Source organism: Labrus bergylta, chromosome 11, assembly GCF_963930695.1.
Source record: "Labrus bergylta chromosome 11, fLabBer1.1, whole genome shotgun sequence".
Taxonomy (NCBI): domain Eukaryota; kingdom Metazoa; phylum Chordata; class Actinopteri; order Labriformes; family Labridae; genus Labrus; species Labrus bergylta.
The window spans coordinates 8,119,732-8,139,552 of NC_089205.1; the positions used below are offsets into that span (position 1 = coordinate 8,119,732).

Below are 19,821 nucleotides of genomic sequence, written 5' to 3' on the forward strand. Positions count from 1 at the left end.
TGCTGGCCCAAACAACTCCCCAGGCACTACTGGGAGGACCCGAAGGGCCCTCTGACCTGGCTCAGAAAGTGGAGACTGAGCCAGCCATACCTGGCGCCTAGTCAGGGTTAGCGTTGACATTAACCTGCCAAGCTCCCTTGTCATAAGGGCAAATGCCTGCAAAGATGTGTCACTCAGGCTCTAGACGGATGCATCCAGGCCAGAGGACTGCAGGGACTGTGACAGGGCCAGTATCAAATGGGACAGTGAGTTACCAATACGCCCCATGCGGGCCGCCGTATCATCTGTCTGAAAATCGTCTGTCATGCGACACTGCGGCCTGGGACAGCGAGCATCAGGTCTCAAGACCTCATCAGGTGATACAATGAGGGAGGCTATAGCTGGTTCTACCGCTGGCATCTGGGCCAGCCCATAACTGCCAGCATTCTGCATGGAAGCCAGGGCCCTGCTGTCAGAAGTGTGGTGAGACAGAGACTTGGGGTCTGGCCAGCACTTGTGGAGCTCCTCAATGTATGGCTGGGATGGTGGTACAAAGAAGCTTGTCTGCGGAGGGACCCGCCTAAAGAAGGCGCTGGCTGGGGCGCTGGAGGCCGTGGTCTCATTCAAGCCCAAGCGTTGAACTGCAATTCATGCGTGTACTATCTGACAGCCTCTCCCTCAGGTGTGCCACACCAAGGAATATAGGGCACTCATCATGGCCATCGGATGTATGCAGCGGATGTACGCCATGCATGAACGGCACACATGGGACCCGAACATGTCGGACATGGTTACCTATCTGGGAAGTGTTACTCGGGAGCGAAAACACTCAGTGGCAAATAACACCCACAAATCAAATCAACTCCCTATCCGTTTACCAATGGGGAGCGCTTACAGATGCACTGCTTAACAAACAATTAAGCTGTTCTGTCTTAAAAAAACAACCAAATAAAATGAAATCACTGTACAGCTAAGGAAGGGATAATACTTACCTCAGCAGTCCAACTTCAAGATATCATTAGCCAGTCCGTAATGCGCTGAGAGCCCCAACGAAAACACCGGTCAGACAGCTCGGTACGGTGAAACAATGTCCTAGCCGTTGTAACTAATCGCAGCCCCTGGAGGACGAAATTCCGTAGCTCCAACCGTGATTACAGGGCTCCAAGCAAAAACTTTTTCGGCTTCCTTCTGTAAACAACCTGCATCATGGATACCTGCGAGAAGATAGAAGGGGTGTCTCACGTGATGACGCGGGCTATTTAAACTACGTCAGGCGTCATCCCAGGTCACATGTGACTTTGTTGATATTAAATACTCGACCTGCGCATGCACAAGACAGATATAATCCAGTGTTAAGAACTTCCTCTGGCGGTCAGGAAGAATGAAATAAAACATGGGTTTTGTAATATTTTTCACCTTTTCACTCCAAAAGAAAACTTCTTTTTGTGGAGAGACTAGGGAGACATATTAGTGTCAGAAAAACATGGTGAAGTGCATTTGTAATGTGTGACCTTTAATACCATTCTGTAACCTCACAGTTGTTTGAAATCATTTGGTAATGTAAAATAAAAATAAAATAAAAAGAACAACAGTGTCCTATGACATGAGACTTTTATAAAAATTTGTGCAATCAAAAATGAAAATAAAGGGATCAAATCTGTGCTCTGTCCAAAATTGCACAATCCCTCAATTCCCGGATCGGATCCTCTGTGTTAATGGGTAATCAGTCATCAAATAAAGCGGCTGACTGCAGGTCGATTTAGACACTCTTGCTGTGGTTTCTGTGGTTTGGTCGCTCAAAGACACAAAGGCCACAGAGCTCAGTCATGTATGTCAAGCCTGTACTGTGGATCTTACTCCTCGTCTCCGTCCAGGAGGGTGAGCCTAACATTTTTTGTGTTGCATTTACTGTCATTTCAAGTGTGGTTATTGGCATTGTTGGCGTCTGTGTACACATGTTTATAACGACCACTCTGACTGTTTGTGCTCCAGTATTTCTGCAGGAATCTGAATATGATTATGGAACATACGAGGATCTACAGCCTCTCAACTGCTCGACAACAGAGAGCATTAAAGGTGGACATGTCACCTACTCACAGGTAAACAAACACCTGAACAGTGGAGCTGAAACTGACTGACATACACTTCAATTCACACAAAAAATGTATGATCTATTAATCATTGTTTAAAACATAAAAATATGTTCTGGTCATGGCTTGGATTTTCTGCTTTTCTTTCTTTAATCATCTTTAAATTGAATTTCTTTCTGAATTTTACTTTAATGACCGGACAAAATAACAATCTGAAGATGTCATGCTATACAACAAGAATTCCTCAATCATTATTTATTTTCATACCAATTTTAATTTACATCCTACAGTGTCAGAGTGTTAGGTTGTAAGTTTTTACTCTAAGGGAAAGATTGCTACTTTAAGGATGGCTTTGTTTCTGCATAATTTAACTTCCCTAACAGTGTTGTTTTTCTTGTACTTAATGGTTTATTTATAGAGTTACACAATTTCAGTTAAAGTGGTTAAAAATAGTTGTGTGAGGAACTGAGAACAGAGGAGATAAACGGCTTAACAACAGCAGTACAGGGCGACAAAAAACCAAAGACTGTAAATACTAATGTTTGAAGCTGAGTGACGTCACACATCTGTTCCTGCAGGGGGCTCTGGAGGCTCATCGGCAGCAGCCGTCATGCTGGAAATCCTTCCTCAGCCTAACTTTCAGTCAACCTAACGACAAGCTGAGAGCTGGAGCTGAGGCGGGTTTTAAGCCTCCTGACAAACTGTTACACTGCGCCCACCTGTCAGTCATGTCAGCTACGCGCCTAACTATGGATAACACTTATCGTTCATAAAATCAAAATGGATGGGTTGTAAAATAATTAACTCCCCATACAGTGTGTGCCCAAGAGGACAATAACTAATCAAACAAATATTTTTGAACCAGGGTGTAATCATGTTAATTTATCCTGTTAAAACATGCGTTCTTGAATGGGGTGCGTATGTGACTTCAAGGGTTCTTGGAGCCAGCCTCAAGTGGACCCTCCACGAACTGCAGGATTTAGCACTTGCACTCAAACACTGCAACTCAAAGGTCTTAAAGGGTTTAACCAGCCAAGTTTCCAGGGACAGAATAAAGGGCAAAATAGAGGATGCATATTGTTTTAAAAAAAGGATCCGTCAGTATGATTCCTGGAAATAAAAAAGAAGAGAGACAATACTGAAATACTGACGGTTCAATCCCTTTCATGATAAAAAGGAACTATACCATCTGGAAAGTGACACAACCTCATGTCACTTAATTTAGCTCCAGAAGTGACCATGTGTTTCCTCTCCAGGGGGGAATGGAGGGAAGTGTGCTGTCCTATCACTGCGGCCTGGGACGATACCCTTCACCGGTCAGCTACAGGACCTGCAGTGCAGATGGGGAGTGGTCCTCCATGAGATTACCAAGTGGCCGAGAGGTGTCTCGTGCTACATGCAAAGGTGATGTTTTTTGAGGGTGAATGAATTTAGGTCTCCTCTGGTTAGAGTCTGAATTTTGATTTTCATACTTCACTTATGTAAAATGTCCTCATCTGCTCGTCTGTCCACCTTTGTCAAAATCCCAGATGTGTTGTGTCCAGCTCAGCTCCAGTTGGATCATGGAGACTTCTGGCCCAGAGACCAGTGGCTCCATGTAGGGGCCACGCAGAGCTTCTTCTGCCAGGAGGGGTTCATCTTGTCTGGTTCCGCCCAGAGGAACTGCACCTTGACAGGAGAGTGGACGGGAACTACTCCTGTCTGTGAGAACGATGGTGAGGACAGACAACTTTGTGTATGATTAAATTAAATACAAACATGGTTACATTTCTCTTAATGAGTGCAACAGAGAACTACTGAGAACATCAGCTTACGAGGGGCGTATCAGAGTGAATAATTGTAGAGCGAGCATGCTTGGACTAATCTCACAATTAAAATGAGGTTTATGTCGTAAAGCAGATTTGGATGAATACACTTATTTACTCCACTTAACTTTACCTTATAATCATCTTTTGCAACAACAAAAAATCTATTCCTAGCAAGTACAAATACCAGTATACTTTAGGCCACTGGTACCCAAACTCTCTCTGCCTGGCCCCCTTTTGCAACGCCCTAAAAATGAACTATGTATGTTAAATCTTCTTTATGATTGAAACTTCCAGGAAGGAGTGTGTCTCTTTTCATTACCCACCGTTGTTAAGGTGAAGCAGAGGGCGAGACATGACTCATCATATTTTTTTGTCTTTGTTTTAGGAGTTGTGACGTCCGCTGTAGATTCATTGTCAGCCTTATGTTTACCTGGAGGTCGTCTCACTAAATGTGACATGCTTAGCTGGCGTGCTCTGAACACCTGATGCAGAGCGATGGTTAAAAGTCCCAGAGCTGTTGTTCTCTTTATCGACATCACCGGAATACATCTTGTCCAATCAAATCACTTACTTGAAACTCATTGTTGTATGAAATCGTGTATTTTTTTTGGATGTTGCCCCTCTGTCTTTAGATTCATCCGACGACTGTAAAGACCCTGGGATCCCACCTGGGGCCCAGAGATCACCAGGCCGGTTTTACACGGGGCAGAAAGTGACTTACTGGTGTCAGGCCGGTATGGATCTCCTCGGCTCGGCTGAAAGGGTTTGCCTGGAGAACAGGGAGTGGAGTGGCTCAACTCCACGCTGCCAAGGTGCAGACTGACAGCCTTTTGCAATTGCAAAATTGTAATAACAGGCTTTTATAATAAAGCCCTTTTATAGAACCATAGAATAAGAAAATGAGAGACAGCATCAGTTGATGCCAGAGCAGCACACAGCGAACTGTTATATCATGACACATGTCAATTCATCAAGTCTTTGTTCTTACTGCAGCCCCAAACACCTTCGACTCCCCGAGTGTTGTGGCAGCGGTCATGGCGGGGTCGCTAGCAGGAAAGATGGATGTACTCTCACCAGACGCCAAACAGGAAAGTGAGTATAACTTGTATAGGTGTCTTAAAAGGAAGAATGTGTGACATTTAACACATAAATATAGAATACAGTAAATCCAGTCTATCCTGTGTAAATGTCTCTCTGAGTCATGACTGTCTACAATGAGTGAGAAGCTCGAGTCCCGCCGGCTGTGTTGTTGTCAGAGCCGTGTTTACATGGACGGGACGGTCGGCTCCTCCCCTTGTGTATAAAAGGTGTTTTAGTCAAGGACTGGAGAGAAGAAGAACATACTCACTCCTTTTATGAATGCTATGTAAGCATTTTTAGATCACACCATTCTGTGTAAATGTACATGCAATGTGAAGCTACGAGCTAACTAAAGGGCGCTAACATTAGCATGCTAACACAACAATGCAGGCCACAGGCAATTGCAGCTCAAGCGAAGGACAATTTTGTCTGCCACCTGTGCTTGACTCCTTTGTGCCAACGTGAGTGGAGAGGGGTTGGAGGTGTGTCGCTGGAGGAGAGCGGAGGCTTCAGAATAGTGGAAGTGCAGCCAAACAGCAGTTTGTTTTGTTTTCACGCTGGTGCTGAAGGACGACATCTACTGGGACAAAAAGTCACACATTCTTCCTTTAAATATCTCAGCAATATTTCAGCCCATTAAGTGAAGTACTTTCTGTGTGTGTTAGGTGAAAGCAGCTCTTTTGGTCGTACCTTCCGTGTGGCTGAAGGCAGTCGCATGAATGTCTTTATTTTACTGGACACGTCGGGAAGCATTACAAAGGAGGACTTTGAAAAATCCAGGGAGGCCACCATTGCTCTAATAAGAAAGGTCTGTAGCAATAAAAAGATTACCTGTTTCCCTGTCATCCTGTCTCGGTGGCTGTAACTCCTACATGTCTTTTTTTAGTTGGAGAGCTACGAGGTGCAGTTGAAGTTTCATGTGGTGTCATTTGCCAGCGTGGCTATAGACATTGTCAACATCACAGACTCAGATATAAGTAGCAGCGTTGGCGACGTCATATGGAATCTGATGGAGTTCGACTACCATAGTAGGACTGTGTTTATTACTGCTTCATTCATTTACAGTATTTATGAGAAAATTACAATAAGTAAAGTATGCTATGAACTTTTACATAATGTTTTATATGCAGGCCACGGCAGTAAGACAGGCACCAACCTGCATGCTGCCCTGAAGCGTGTCAGTGAGATGGTCGCCTTCTTAAAGCAAAACAGCGCCACAAACCATTTTAATGAGACTCAGAACATCATCGTCATAGAAACAGATGGTAAAAACAACCAATGTCTCTCATATCTGTTGAGATCCTCCAGCGCATAAAACTCATTTGATAACCTCTCTGACTTATTGAATGAAAGTGGGAACGTAATAAGGGAACTTATTTTGAAGGGTGTAGGTGTCTGACATTTTTTTCTCTGCAGGTTTCACCAACACAGGCTCCAAACCTCAGCTTGAGCTGGCCCGGCTCAGGAGCCTCCTGGGTTACCACAACATAGCCCCGGATCACACACAAGAGACCATGCTGGGTATGATGATAAAAAGATAAGGTTTTCTGGTGTTGCAGTGGTTAGAGCTGTTTCCTCACAGCGAGGAGGTTCCTGGTTAGAATCCTCAAAGACATGCTCGTTAGGTTAACTGGTGACTCTAAATTGTCCTTTGGTGTGAGTGTGTCTGGTTGTCTGTCTCTATATGTCAGCTCTGTGATTGACTGGTGAACAGTTCAGGGTGTAACCCCTCCTCTCACCCAATGGCAGCTGGGATCAGCTCCAGCCCCCCACAACTCCTAACAGGACAAGCTATTTAGATAATGAATGGATGGATAATTGAATAATAAGTCATTTCAACAACCTCACAGTAAAGAAACATTATATCAGGCATGCAATGGTTTTTTACTTGTAACACATAAGTGGTGTATGTGTGTGTAAAGTAAATGTCCATTTGTGTGTGTATTTTCAGATGTCTATGTGTTTGGTATCGGAGACCGAGTGAAAAGAGATCAGTTGAACTCTTTGGCTTCAAAAAAACGTGGTGAGGAGCACGTCTTTGTTCTGAAGGACTACGAAACACTGGGAGCAGTGTTCAACAGCATCATTAGTAAGTGAAAATAAAATAAAATCCCTCTCTCAATTCCATGGCAAAAGAGCTTGTGTTTCCACAATTCATTCATTTATTGTTTTATAGCTGTTATCATACTAGCACTACTGACAAATTATTAGAAAATGTTCCTGATCTGGTTGTTCACACATACACCTCACAGACACACATAGCACCATTTTGAAACATTTGAGATTTGTAATTAAATCTGAATGCCAATATATCCGTTACAAGTGGCCATGTTTCATTATGCAGGTGACAAGAGTGTGACGATGTGTGGGGTAGCTCAGGAACACATCTCCAAGGAGCAGAAGGAGGATGTCAAAGGGATCTTCACCAAACCCTGGCATGTCTCTGTGAAATCGGTGGGAGCTAGTTTTACGTACTACAACATGAAAGTCACAGCAGAACTTTTTTTTTTGTATTCTACATTTTCACACTTTAACACTTTCTTTCTTCCTTCTAGTCGACGCCATGTGTTGGATCTATTGTGAGCAGCAACTGGGTGCTGACTGCAGCTCACTGTTTTGCCAGAGCGAGTACAGACAGTATCCGTCAGCAGGTGTTCATACAGCATAGTCAGGGTCAGTGCCGGAAACTATTTGAGATTAGCGGAAACATTACACATCATGCCACATTATTTGCAGATGTGCCGATTTCTTTCAACAGGGCCAATATTGGCCAATACAGAAATCATGTCTAAAAATGTTTATTAGACATGTATCTTGATTTGAACCATGTCCTATCTGTTAACATGATCTGTACTGCAGCCAGTCAGTAGGAAAAGCTCCACATATGTTGGGTTCACTTTACCTTTTACGTCATCCATCTGTGCTTTAAATCCTTGTTGTTTTGAAATCATAATAAGCAGCTTCTCTGGTTTCCAGGTGAAGGTGCGGTGGTTCCTAAGAAGGTGATCATGCACCCCAAGTACAACACAAGAGCACTGAGACACAGAAATGTATCCGAGTTCTACGACTACGATGTAGCTCTGGTGCAGGTGAACATGAGTATCCCTCTCTCCTGGAAGGCCAGGTAAGACCTGAGAATAAATGCTCACCTATTTATTTTTAGAAAAAAGGTGTTGTTTTCTCTTGTGTGTGTGTTGGCATCGTCTTTTATTCCCCCCATATAGTGCCGAGTGTTTGTATTGTGTATGTCATTCAACAGACCTATCTGCTTGCCGTGCACCGTGCCAGCCAGCCGAGCCATGAAGAGAGTCAACTCTACATGTCAGCAGCACAGTATGTGACCTTTCATGACCTAAGCATTCATGATAAGAGTACACCAGATTCTTTCAATCTGTTTATCCTGTTCAAACAGTGGTAATATTTAGGGAAGACCCAAAAAAAACACCTCAGAGACTCATTGACGTCCCCCATTGGTTACTGACAGAAACGTGTAAAGCCTATCGATGGCAGTCGCCATATCGGAAATGCTGTCTAAACCTTGGTCTTAGTGTTACTCTGACACCTAGTGTTTAAAATGGGTACTGCAGTCCAAATTCAAAACATTGTAGAGAGCTGTCTCCCCCCACCCCCTCCTCTCTAGAGTCGATGCTCATGCAGGTTGCCATGTGGTGGACACTGAAGCTTCAGTGTTTATCCAGCTCTGCATCAGTCTGTAAACCTTTCTGTGTTCTAACCTCTCTCCATTTTTCAAAAGCATCTCCAATATTGATCCTAAAAGAGCAATGTGATCAGATTTAACTAGTTTGAATTAACACTGATGAATGTGTGCCTACAGGGGAGGAACTACTTCCTGACAAGGAGACTGCTGCCTTTTTCATTCATAAGAACTCCCTACGCAAAGGAACTTACATTCAAACAGGAAGTCAGGTGAGCTGCTTCTTCTTCTGATAGAATTCCAGCAGGCTTTACACTGGTCAGTGTAGCTGGTCAGTATTTCCCTCCCCTCTAACCCCAAGTTGCCAGGTATCTGTAGAAATTCAACATAACACCCAATTTTCTCATTCCTGCATTAAATTTGTGAGGTGAGATTAAAGCTGGAGATGGTAAATAACAAAGAGTAATGAAAGAGTGTTTAAGTTATGTTTTGTGTGTGCAGAGGCCTGGCTGTGTAGAGAAGGCGAAACAGACCCTCAAAGAGCCGACCAATGTGACACTGGAGGAGTACGTACCTGACAGATTCCTCTGTTCTGGGGGCTCCTCGGGATACCACTACACTATAAGCTGTAAAGGTCGGGATTCTAACCCTGCTGAGTTATTATAACCACCACAGTGTGACCTACAGTGCATGTAGTTTACATTATTCTGTGTGTTGCTGTACAGGTGACTCTGGAGGATCACTGTTTCTGGAAAAAAGGAAGCGCTACTTTCAGGTGGGCTACTTTTCCACACACACAAGAAAACAACAACCTCGTACACTATTTTCATCACACACATTTCTGCAGCAAGGCTTTAAACAGAAAATGTAACATATTCCTCCCTTTTTAATGACCTTACACTAGCTGCCTATTTCCTCACTGTTCCTACCTGAAACAATATGTAACTCTGACACCTAGTGTTTAAAATGGGTACCGCAGTCAAAATACATTCAAAACATTTTAGAGAGCTGTCTCCCTCCGCCCCCTCCTCTCTGGAGTTGATGCTCACGCAGGTTGTCATGTGGTGGACACTGAAGCTTCAGTGTTTAACTAGTTCTGCATCAGTCTGTAAACCTTTCTGTGTTCTAACCTCTCTCCATTTTTCAAAAGCATCTCCAATATTGATCCTAGTTTGAGCACGTTTCTGCTCGTGGAGCTTATTAGAAACATGCAGAGGCTTTTTAGGTCGGGTACAATCACTTCTATCTGAACCACTTCTCTTGCTGCTTCCATCACTGCAACACCTGTTGGTTTGACCTGTTAACTGCTCTCATATCTGGCAAACCGAGGGGTGTCCAAAACGGCCGTGTGGGGGTGCCTTAAAACCGCCTACCTTCTCTGGTCCAAACAAATCCAGAGCATTCAGGACCAGAATCTAAAGTTAGAAGGAGGACATACTGGCTGCTGCATTGTTGTCAGAGAAGCAAGCACATAAACATAGCATGTTTCCTTAATGTCTGATCATATAGTAAAGTACCTTTATCATTTCACTCACTACACATCTCACTGATTGGACCTATAAAGTCTAAAGGAGACAGAGCGTTTTATGCTTTGTAAAGCACTTTGAGACATTGGTTTATTCAGTGCTCTATTAATAAACTTTATTATCTTTCCTGCTTTTGCCACCAGGTGGGAGTCGTGAGCTGGGGCACCACAGATGTCTGCAACAACCTCAACCCAGCACTGAGGCATTACAGGAGTGACAAGCCGCCCCCTGATGCTCGAGACTTTCACATCGACCTCTTCAAGATAATGCCCTGGCTGAAAAGGCATCTCAAAGACGAGATCCAGTTCCTGCCTGATATTGAGTGAACATCAAAGTCCGAGCTTTTCAAAGCTTTATTGACAAATGGTATACTGTGATTTGTATAGACGTGGTGCATTTATCTCATGCAGTGTAAAGCATCAAAAAAGAGAAACTCTGCTTGTTGTCACATCGTTTTATTTCTCATCTCAGCGCAAAGACAATCTTGGTGTATTTTTAGTCAACTGTCAGCTGCTTCACAGGATGGATTTGTCAATGAGAGAATCCAATCAGCCCTCTGAAAACTGCCGGAACAGGGTTTCTGATTGGCTGTCTTTGAAGTTTGGGACAAAGTGGATCTGGAGGATCTCTGAAAATCCCTCAGAAAGCGCAGGGGCCACAAAATGTTTCCTGTCCAGAGAGAGGGAGTGAGATTAGAGCAGATAGTACGTAGTTAGATATCACGTCGCATCTAGCAGCATCGGACAGTCACATACCCAAGCCGTCAAATATTAACATCTCTTCTCTGTGAGTAGAAAATACACACAAGCTAACCCTTCAACCAGAAGTTCAGGGATTCGATACCCAGCTCCTGCAGCTACATGTATGATGTGGCCTTTGGCAAGGCACTTAACCACCTCTCAAACATCATAACGTGGTGTTTTGTATTGACGAGTCATTGACTCAATTCTCAACACTCAAAGCTCGTCAATAAACGGCTCACTGTGAGCAGAATAAAGTTTTTCTCCGGGGGGTTGAAACAAGTCAAAAGAAAGATAATTCAACACGGATGTGGATATTAAAAAAATTCATCAATATCTCCACTTTGTAAAACACGCTAACGATTTAAATTAAGAAAAGGAAAAGAAAAGCTTCCCCTGACGCTCTCAGCGCCTTGTAGAGCCGCCTCCTGTGCGGGCAGGATTGAAATAGAAACGAACGAGGCTTCAGGGCAAAAAGGATCATCGTGCTGTTTCGCACTGCTTTGTTGCAGGCTGTTGGGAAACTTCAAATAGGACACAATTAAATCAAGCTGAATCTGACGCTTGATCGCATTGCAATGCTGTTAGGACACGGTTTAACTGTTCAAAAAAGTTTTACTTGCAGAAATACAAAAAATATTGATTCAATTTCAAACTCACAAGGATGAGGTAGAGTTTGTTAAAATGTTTACAAGCTAAAACCACTGGGTGACATGTTTTCAACTGCTTTTTAGCCCACGTTTTGGCCCATACTTGTTGGTTTTTAAACGAGCAAAAGAGTGAAAAGAAAGCTTTTTTTCTTACTTGTAACTGTGAAAAATCATGTCACTGACTTTGGCATGTTTGACGTCGGATGGAGCCATCTCACGGAACTGAGGGCGACAAAAATGACATCAGCAGCACGGTCAAACATCACAATGAATTAAGAGTGATGGTGTAAAGAGGCGGGTCTTACTCTGTTGTTGTGTTTGGCTTGCTCCAGAGAGGCTGTGAATTGGAAACAACGGCAGGGCACTCCTGCAGCCTTGGTCACGTCCAAATATCTAAAAAAAAATACAAACACAGAAAAATGAATTCACACTACATGTACCTGTTAGCTGTGGGAATATTATCATGCAGCAAAACAGAGATCAAGAAGCATAGAATCAGAGTTCACAGAATAAAACACCTGAACCTGATTTTTTTTTTTTGTTTTAACAATCAGTGCACAAATAGGAAGACACATCGGTGCATCTGCACAAAATGTTTCTGATAAGTTTGTGCTCTACCGTTTGCGAGACTCTGTATCTGGGTTGGTGTTGTCAACGGCGACACTACGGCCCTCTTTCAGCGCGCGCTCACATTCAGACACGCATTTCTGCCACGAGCCAAGTGTGTCCTGATGCAAAACAGAACAGGGAAGAAGAACAGTCCCAATGTGTCAGGGAGGAAGTCCTCAAAACTGATTTATAAATGCAAACAGAATCAAAATCATCCCCAACTGCAGTTATTATATATTTTCTAATTATTAAAGAAGTGTAGCAAACAGCAAATTAAACTAGAAACTCCTATTTCCAACAGTTACAATCTTGTTTGATGTGAATGTGTCTTAAGAACCGGAGGGAAATCCACTCACCCTGTTAACATACACATAGCCTTTTGGGATAATGTGGCTGTGGAAGAAGGTGGATTTACCGGCTGTGAAGAGATGAGAGACAACATCAGAATGGCTGTGGTGCAAGGTGGGGTGAGGAAAAAGTGATGCATAACTTCCTCTTACATGCAGGGAAACCCACAGCAACAATGACCTCTGTCTTGCTTGAGGCGAGGGAGGCGGATGGTGGGTCGTACAGCCTGGCAGTGGAGTCGATTATCCTCTAAAATTTTAGATAAAGAAGCGTATTGAAAAATACAGAGCATACAAACAAGGGTTTCTCCTGGAGAAAAAAAATACAGTTCAAAGCCAGTTTGTTAATTGTACTCACAGGGTCAAAACTAGGCAGCTTGTAGGGGGCGCTCTTCCAGCCCAGGAAATACTCCTCTGGGGTGTGGAACTGCAGCCCAATGTTCAGAGCAAACTACAAAAGCAGGAAGGAAGAAAGTAACTGGAACACAATCCTCTTATTTCAGCACAGGAAACATTGAGCTGCAGCATACGTGAACTCTTAATGACATTTAAGATCACATGTATGAAGAATAGCTGACAAATTAGAACACACAGCAAGGTAAAGAGGAGGAGGAGGAGGAGGTCCAGAGTTGTGCAACGGCAAAGCAGAGTCAAAATCTCCGGACTTACCAATCTGTCACTGCAGGAAAAGTCCTTCTTCTTCCTCCCTGGAGCCCAGTTCTCTGGTCTGCCTGCAGCATCTGTGCACAGAGTTAGAATCAAAAGCTGTGAGTCTGTGTGTGTGTGTCTCTCTGCCGACAAGCCAATGTAGAATTTCAAAAAATGTGCAGTCCCTTTAGTGTCCACTTGAGGCTGGCTCCAAAAGTCAAGGACTCCTCATTATGTAGGGTGTTGTAGCTGTTTGTGAGGATGCTTAAGACCGGCCTTAACTCCAGCTCTTTGCCTTTTAGTAGAATCATCGATAATTTAGTTGCAGATTTCCAATATTTCCAATATGGCGACCGTATGACTCTTCCAGCGTCTACAGCCCGTTGTTTGCATGTATGTGTATTCAGCTGTTACCATGGTACCTACAGTCCATGGCTTAATGGCCACATTAGAGAGAGTTATTTATTCAGCTCTATCTGCCTGACAAATTCAGTTTTCTACTTTTAGATGGATGCTTGTGTGTGTGTCATTTTCTCAATCATTCAGGTGATGGTGATTCCAGCTTTAATCCAACAGACAAATGGACTTAGTTGGTGACATTCTTGAAGACATTTCACTTCTCCAGTGAAAGGCTTCTTTGCTTCTAGATCTTTCAGAACTTCAACCAAGTCCAGTTGTCTTTCTGATTAAACTCTGAATGTGTGCATGCATTCATCTCTAAGAGAACACATCAGATATCTTAACACACATCCACCTGCAGGTATGGGATGTTATCTCTATGGCAACACTGCTTCATATACTCAACCATACTCACCTCCCACATAAAGACTCTGTGTCTTGTCGACAGTCACACCATCATTTGCCTGAATAGGAAACACACATTTAAAGTAACTCATGCATATCAGTTAAACAGACAGCTCAGAGTCACACAAAGCACGAGACAACAGTAAGAATGCTGGGAGGAATCATCAAAGGGCGTCTCATGTGAGTCATCTAATTCACTGCAACTGAAAATAGCCCATGTGAGGTGTGGTTCTTCGTGTGTGTGTGTGTGTGTGTGTGTGTGTGTGTGTGTGTGTGTGTGTGTGCAGTTACCTTCTCACACAAGTGGTTCCACATTCCCATCACGGGTTTCCTGTACAGGCCAGGACCTGTTGCTACAAACACCTGAGACACAAACAAGGGGAGGATATCATCTTTTTCACGAGAGGGATGAGAGCATAGACCCCCCCCCCCTCCTTTGAATGTTACCCTCTGCATTCACACATTATCTCACCACAACTCCACGCTAAAATGTTACTAATGGGCTAGCAGGAAGAATTCTCTGTAGAGTCAGGGTGAAAAGTGTGGCTGTTTGCGTTCACACATGCAGCTCACCTAAATATGTCTGGGTATTTTCAAGGAGCTCAGTGCATGTGGGAAAACTAAAAGAATATGTATTTCCAGCCTCGGGTACAAATATTGTCCTTCTTACAGCCAGGCTTCACCAATGTCTCTAATCCCGTCTATCTTACAGAGTCAACCTCGAACGTGACCGACCTGCACAGGTAGCTTCAGCTTGGTGAGGATGTCCTCTACTTTAGACTTGAAGACTTCCGGTCTCAGTTTGCCTTTAGCGATCCCCATCTGGTTGGTGAAGAACACCACCTACAGGGAGGGGAGCAGAGGAAGGGTAGACCAGGTAATGAAGTGCCATGTTTCCAGTTATGTTCAGTATGTTTTTTTTCTCGTTCTCACCTTGTATCCTTTCTTGAGCAAACTGGCCAGCCTGGGCTGAATCTCGGGATACAGGATCCTGTAAATTGAATGTGGAAAAGTCAAAGAAAATAACCATAAAGCAGAAAATCTAATAAAAGCCAAAACATGTGTTACATTGTTAAGCTGAAGCAAACTATGTTAAAGGGAGAGATCGGGGATTGCAGGCATACCTCCAGTCATCCGGCGTGGTGGGAAACACTTTTCCAGACTTGGTGGTGATGATGCAGCCGTCTATGTCAAACCCAGCGATCTGGAAGAAAGAAGAAGAGAACACGTTCAGACGTTTGCACCGTAGCAGCACAGGCCAAACAGAAATTCTAGAAGACAACGTCTGTCACCCCCCACCCACCCCCCTTTACAGTAGTGGAAAAACCTTTATTTTGAAGGCGCTCCACTGTCATAGTCAGAGTAGGAAATCGTGGACAGGGCCCCACAGGTCTTGAACCCGGGCTGCCCCCTTTGGAGGACTATAGCCTCCATCAAGTGGTGCAACTTAACCGCTAGGCCATCTATGCCCCATGAGCTACTTTCTTACGTCAAAACTTTCAGCACTCATTGCAACGTTGCATGTTTTTATTGTTAGGTCTAAATTATGAACAACTTTAACCAAAGCTCAAACCTCAACACCATGAAACAGTAAAATCCCTGAACCAAAACACTGATAAAAACGTAAAGCCTTTCCACTGGCACAGCTCCCACCTTGTCACTCGCTTTGACACCAGCAGCCGTGTAGAGCAACAGGTTGCTTATCTGCTGCCAGTTGCTCTTCAGACAGCCTTTTGTAGATGAAGACGACGATGACGGCTGAAGGCTCATACTCTCTTCTGTCAGAGACTTCTCTGCCAACTCTTGCAGCTGCTTGAGCTTTTCCTCCGCCAGCCTCTCCTCCTCCTCCTCCTCATCGTCCTCCTCTTCCTCCCTCCTTCTGGCTGAGGCCTCCTCGCCTTTCCTCTGGCGCTTCCCCTCAGGGTGCCCACTCTCTGGGCTCAGTCGTCTTTTGGAGGACTACTCAGAATAATAAAGAATAAAGTGTCACTCATTTCCATCTACAGTTATATACATGTACTTAACAGGAACAAACACAAGGACTAACAGTGTGTCACCTTCATGGGAGACGTAGAGAAGAAATCCTTTATACTGCGCTTAGGATTTGGACTGGACTTCGCCTCTTTTTCGGTCTCGTTTTTTCCTCCTTTTGTCTTTTCTGTGGTTTTGAGTCCTTTCTGTGCAGCGCCGGAGGCCGCTCCGTTTGAACTCAGGGCAAAGTGCAGTTTAAATGGATGGTTCTGGTTAACAAGGTAGAGTGTGCCTCCGTGTTTGAGTTTTCCAGACTGACCACGGCTCAGCTGCTCGCCGTCAAGAGAACTTGGATTGGGACCGAGCTGAGGAATAAAAAAAAACAGGACAAGCGTGGACATTGGACTCTCAGTATTTGTTATACAGTTAGTTTAGAGGACTGGAGATAAGCAGGGTGTGTCCAAGCAGTGAAGAGAAAGGTCTGATGACATAAAAAACTTGAAAAAACTTTATGAGCTGGAAGATGTTTTCATTATGCAACACCAAATATTAACTCTGTGTGGTGTTTGTTGAGTGTCGTCTGGCAGAGGTGTTTTTCTAGTCAGAGGTGTTTTACAGGGAGGGAGACAAACTGAACCATCATGTGACACTGCAGGCTTTGTTTTCATACCTGAGTTACGACCACATCCTGGTCTGCATAGCAAGCCACCACCTTCACTGGAGGAGACATGAAGTCTGTTACCAACATTTAAACACACAGACACACACATCTCTAAACACATACTTCATAAGAGACTTAATCAAGTTACAACTATTTGATTTATTTACTGAAATTATTCAAAGTTAAACATTTTGCAATAACACAATTCTGCAGTTTGCATACGTCTGCTTTGCCTCTTTTTACGTTTCACTATTTATCAAAATGTCAGATGACCATTTGAGGGAACAGTTAAAAGACTAATCGGTTATAAGAAAATGACAGTTATGAATGCTATTGGGCTGAGATAATTTATTTTTATTATCAGTTACTCCCCATCACGAATCATTGTGCCTGTAAATGATAGAAAACAGGACCAGGTGTCCCAGAATGTGACATCTCTAAATCGCTTGATGTGAAAATCCTAACGACGTTATCAACTGTATGATAATGACGATGATATGCAATAACAGCATACTCCATATTTCCATAAATATAATTACTTTGTGGCGTAAAAGACACGTTAGCCTACTTAATATTATTGTTAGGGCTGCACCGATGCATTGGTTTAACATCGGCATTGGCCGATATCGTCCCTGTTGACTTGGCAAATTGGCAAATGAACTGATGTCAGTATTGGATGTTTTTTATTTGTTGTGTCAAATCAATTTAATGCTGACAACTTGTACACCTAACTAACTTTTTTATTGGGCAGAGGAAGTCACCGGTTGATTAAACTCTGACTTGTTTTTAATGTCAAACATGAGATAAAATGATGGCATTGTGGGAGTCTGACGCCAACAGAAGTCATGAAACAAACATTGGTATCAAAAACGGCAAATTTCGGTATCAGCCCTGATTTTCCCAATCGGTGCATTTTACATTATCGTAGTTAATAAAATCTAGTATAATAATAGGAGAATAGCACGAGCTGTTCAGTGAAATTAGTACGGGGAGTGTGTTAAACAACTGAACAGAACTACTGTGTCACAATCTCTTTAGGAGCTGAGCATCCCTACATTTTTAAACCTAAAATCGCCCTGATTCAATCTAAACTGAAATCAAAGCAATCAAATCGAATAATGTAAATTCTAAAATAATAATAATCTGTGTATGAGACTTTTTATAAATTGGAAAATTACCGAAATAAACTAAACTGATCTTTAACCTATTTAAGAACTACAAGGTTCTGCGTGATAAGAACTACAAGGCTCTGCGTGATAAGAACTACACGGTTCTGCGTGATAAGAACTACACGGTTCTGCGTGATAAGAACTACAAGGTTCTGCGTGATAAGAACTACACGGTTCTGCGTGGTAATAACTACACGGTTCTGCGTGGTAAGAACTACACGGTTCTGCGTGATAAGAACTACAAGGTTCTGCGTGATAAGAACTACAAGGTTCTGCGTGATAAGAACTACAAGGTTCTGCGTGATAAGAACTACACGGCTCTGCGTGATAAGAACTACACGGTTCTGCGTGATAAGAACTACACGGTTCTGCGTGGTAAGAACTACAAGGTTCTACAAGAACTACAAGGTTCTGCGTGATAAGAACTACAAGGTTCTACAAGAACTACACGGTTCTGCGTGATAAGAACTACACGGTTCTGCGTGATAAGAACTACACGGTTCTGCGTGATAAGAACTACAAGGTTCTACATGAACTACAAGGTTCTGCGTGATAAGAACTACAAGGTTCTACAAGAACTACAAGGTTCTGCGTGATAAGAACTACACGGTTCTGCATGATAAGAACTACAAGGCTCTGCGTGATAAGAACTACACAGTTCTGTGTGATAAGAACAACACGGTTCTGCGTGATAAGAACTACATGGTTCTGCGTGATAAGAACTACAAGGTTCTACAAGAACTACACGGTTCTGCGTGATAAGAACTACAAGGTTCTGCGTGATAAGAACTCCAAGGTTCTACAAGAACTACACGGTTCTGCGTGATAAGAACTACACGGTTCTGCGTGATAAGAACTACATGGTTCAACGTGATAAGAACTACACAGTTCTGTGTGATAAGAACTACAAGGTTCTACAAGAACTACAAGGTTCTGCGTGTTAAGAACTACACGGTTATGCGTGGTAAGAACTACACGGTTCTGCGTGATAAGAACTACAAGGCTCTGCGTGATAAGAACTACACGGTTCTGCGTGATAAGAAATACAAGGTTCTGCGTGATAAGAACTACAAGGCTCTGCGTGATAAGAACTACAAGGTTCTACAAGAACTACACGGTTCTGCGTGATAAGAACTACATGGTTCTGCGTGATAAGAACTACAAGGTTCTACAAGAACTACAAGGTTCTGCGTGTTAAGAACTACACGGTTCTGCGTGGTAAGAACTACACGGTTCTGCGTGATAAGAACTACACGGTTCTGCGTGATAAGAACTACACGGTTCTGCGTGATAAGAAATACAAGGTTCTGCGTGATAAGAACTACAAGGTTCTGCGTGTTAAGAACTACACGGTTATGCGTGGTAAGAACTACACGGTTCTGCGTGATAAGAACTACAAGGCTCTGCGTGATAAGAACTACACGGTTCTGCGTGATAAGAAATACAAGGTTCTGCGTGATAAGAACTACAAGGTTCTACAAGAACTACACGGTTCTGCGTGATAAGAACTACACAGTTCTGTGTGATAAGAACTACAAGGTTCTACAAGAACTACACGGTTCTGCGTGATAAGAACTACAAGGCTCTGCGTGATAAGAACTACACTGTTCTGCGTGATAAGAAATACAAGGTTCTGCGTGATAAGAAATACAAGGTTCTGCGTGATAAGAAATACAAGGTTCTGCGTGAATGGTGCGTCACTGAAATGACCCATGTTTGTGTTTCTCTTGTCCGTCTCTTCTCACCCTGGTGCCTGGAGCATTTCTTATCGGCCACCCCGGTGTCCGGACCCCGGCCCAGAATCACAGCTCGTCCATCCTCTAGGAGGACCCGAGCCCCGGATGGACCAACTCCAACCAGCGTACACGACATGTAAGCGGGGCTGCTTTACTTTGAGCCTCCGGGTGTGTTTTTAGTTAAAAGTCTTTTAATAAAATAAAGAAGCGAGATAAATAAGTGAAATACTTTTCGCAATGCAGCAGTACAATAAGTCGAAATTAACCACGCAGCTTCTTTTTGCACAACTTCTTCTATCTGAGGTTTTTAAATTCACGCAGTGGTAAACAAACAAACCGGAGACGGCT

The 19,821-nt window shown here is 43.3% G+C and overlaps 2 protein-coding genes across 2 annotated transcripts; one reads left to right on the plus strand and one right to left on the minus strand.

The window, feature by feature from the left end:
- Positions 1-1,718: 1,718 nt before the first annotated feature.
- si:ch1073-280e3.1 (complement C2) lies at positions 1,719-10,580 on the plus strand. The gene is made up of 19 exons (XM_029279439.2): positions 1,719-1,857; positions 1,972-2,078; positions 3,326-3,473; positions 3,599-3,784; positions 4,510-4,689; positions 4,871-4,969; positions 5,623-5,765; positions 5,844-5,985; positions 6,088-6,222; positions 6,374-6,478; positions 6,909-7,046; positions 7,302-7,411; positions 7,513-7,630; positions 7,934-8,081; positions 8,217-8,290; positions 8,793-8,884; positions 9,114-9,246; positions 9,338-9,387; positions 10,282-10,580. The coding sequence occupies exons 1-19, from the start codon at positions 1,806-1,808 to the stop codon at positions 10,462-10,464; spliced, it is 2,343 nt and encodes a 780-aa protein (XP_029135272.2). The 5' UTR covers positions 1,719-1,805; the 3' UTR covers positions 10,465-10,580.
- On the minus strand, positions 10,578-19,811 carry pnkp (polynucleotide kinase 3'-phosphatase). The gene is made up of 17 exons (XM_020644351.3): positions 19,483-19,811; positions 16,578-16,624; positions 15,994-16,272; positions 15,590-15,895; positions 15,061-15,140; positions 14,870-14,927; positions 14,672-14,779; positions 14,228-14,299; positions 13,947-13,995; positions 13,154-13,224; positions 12,843-12,935; positions 12,638-12,734; positions 12,494-12,555; positions 12,147-12,256; positions 11,834-11,921; positions 11,683-11,750; positions 10,578-10,807 (listed from the first exon to the last, which is right to left on the minus strand). Exons 1-17 carry the CDS (start codon positions 19,607-19,609, stop codon positions 10,687-10,689), a joined length of 1,836 nt encoding a protein of 611 aa, XP_020500007.1. The 5' UTR covers positions 19,610-19,811; the 3' UTR covers positions 10,578-10,686.
- Between the last annotated feature and the right edge of the window lie 10 nt (positions 19,812-19,821).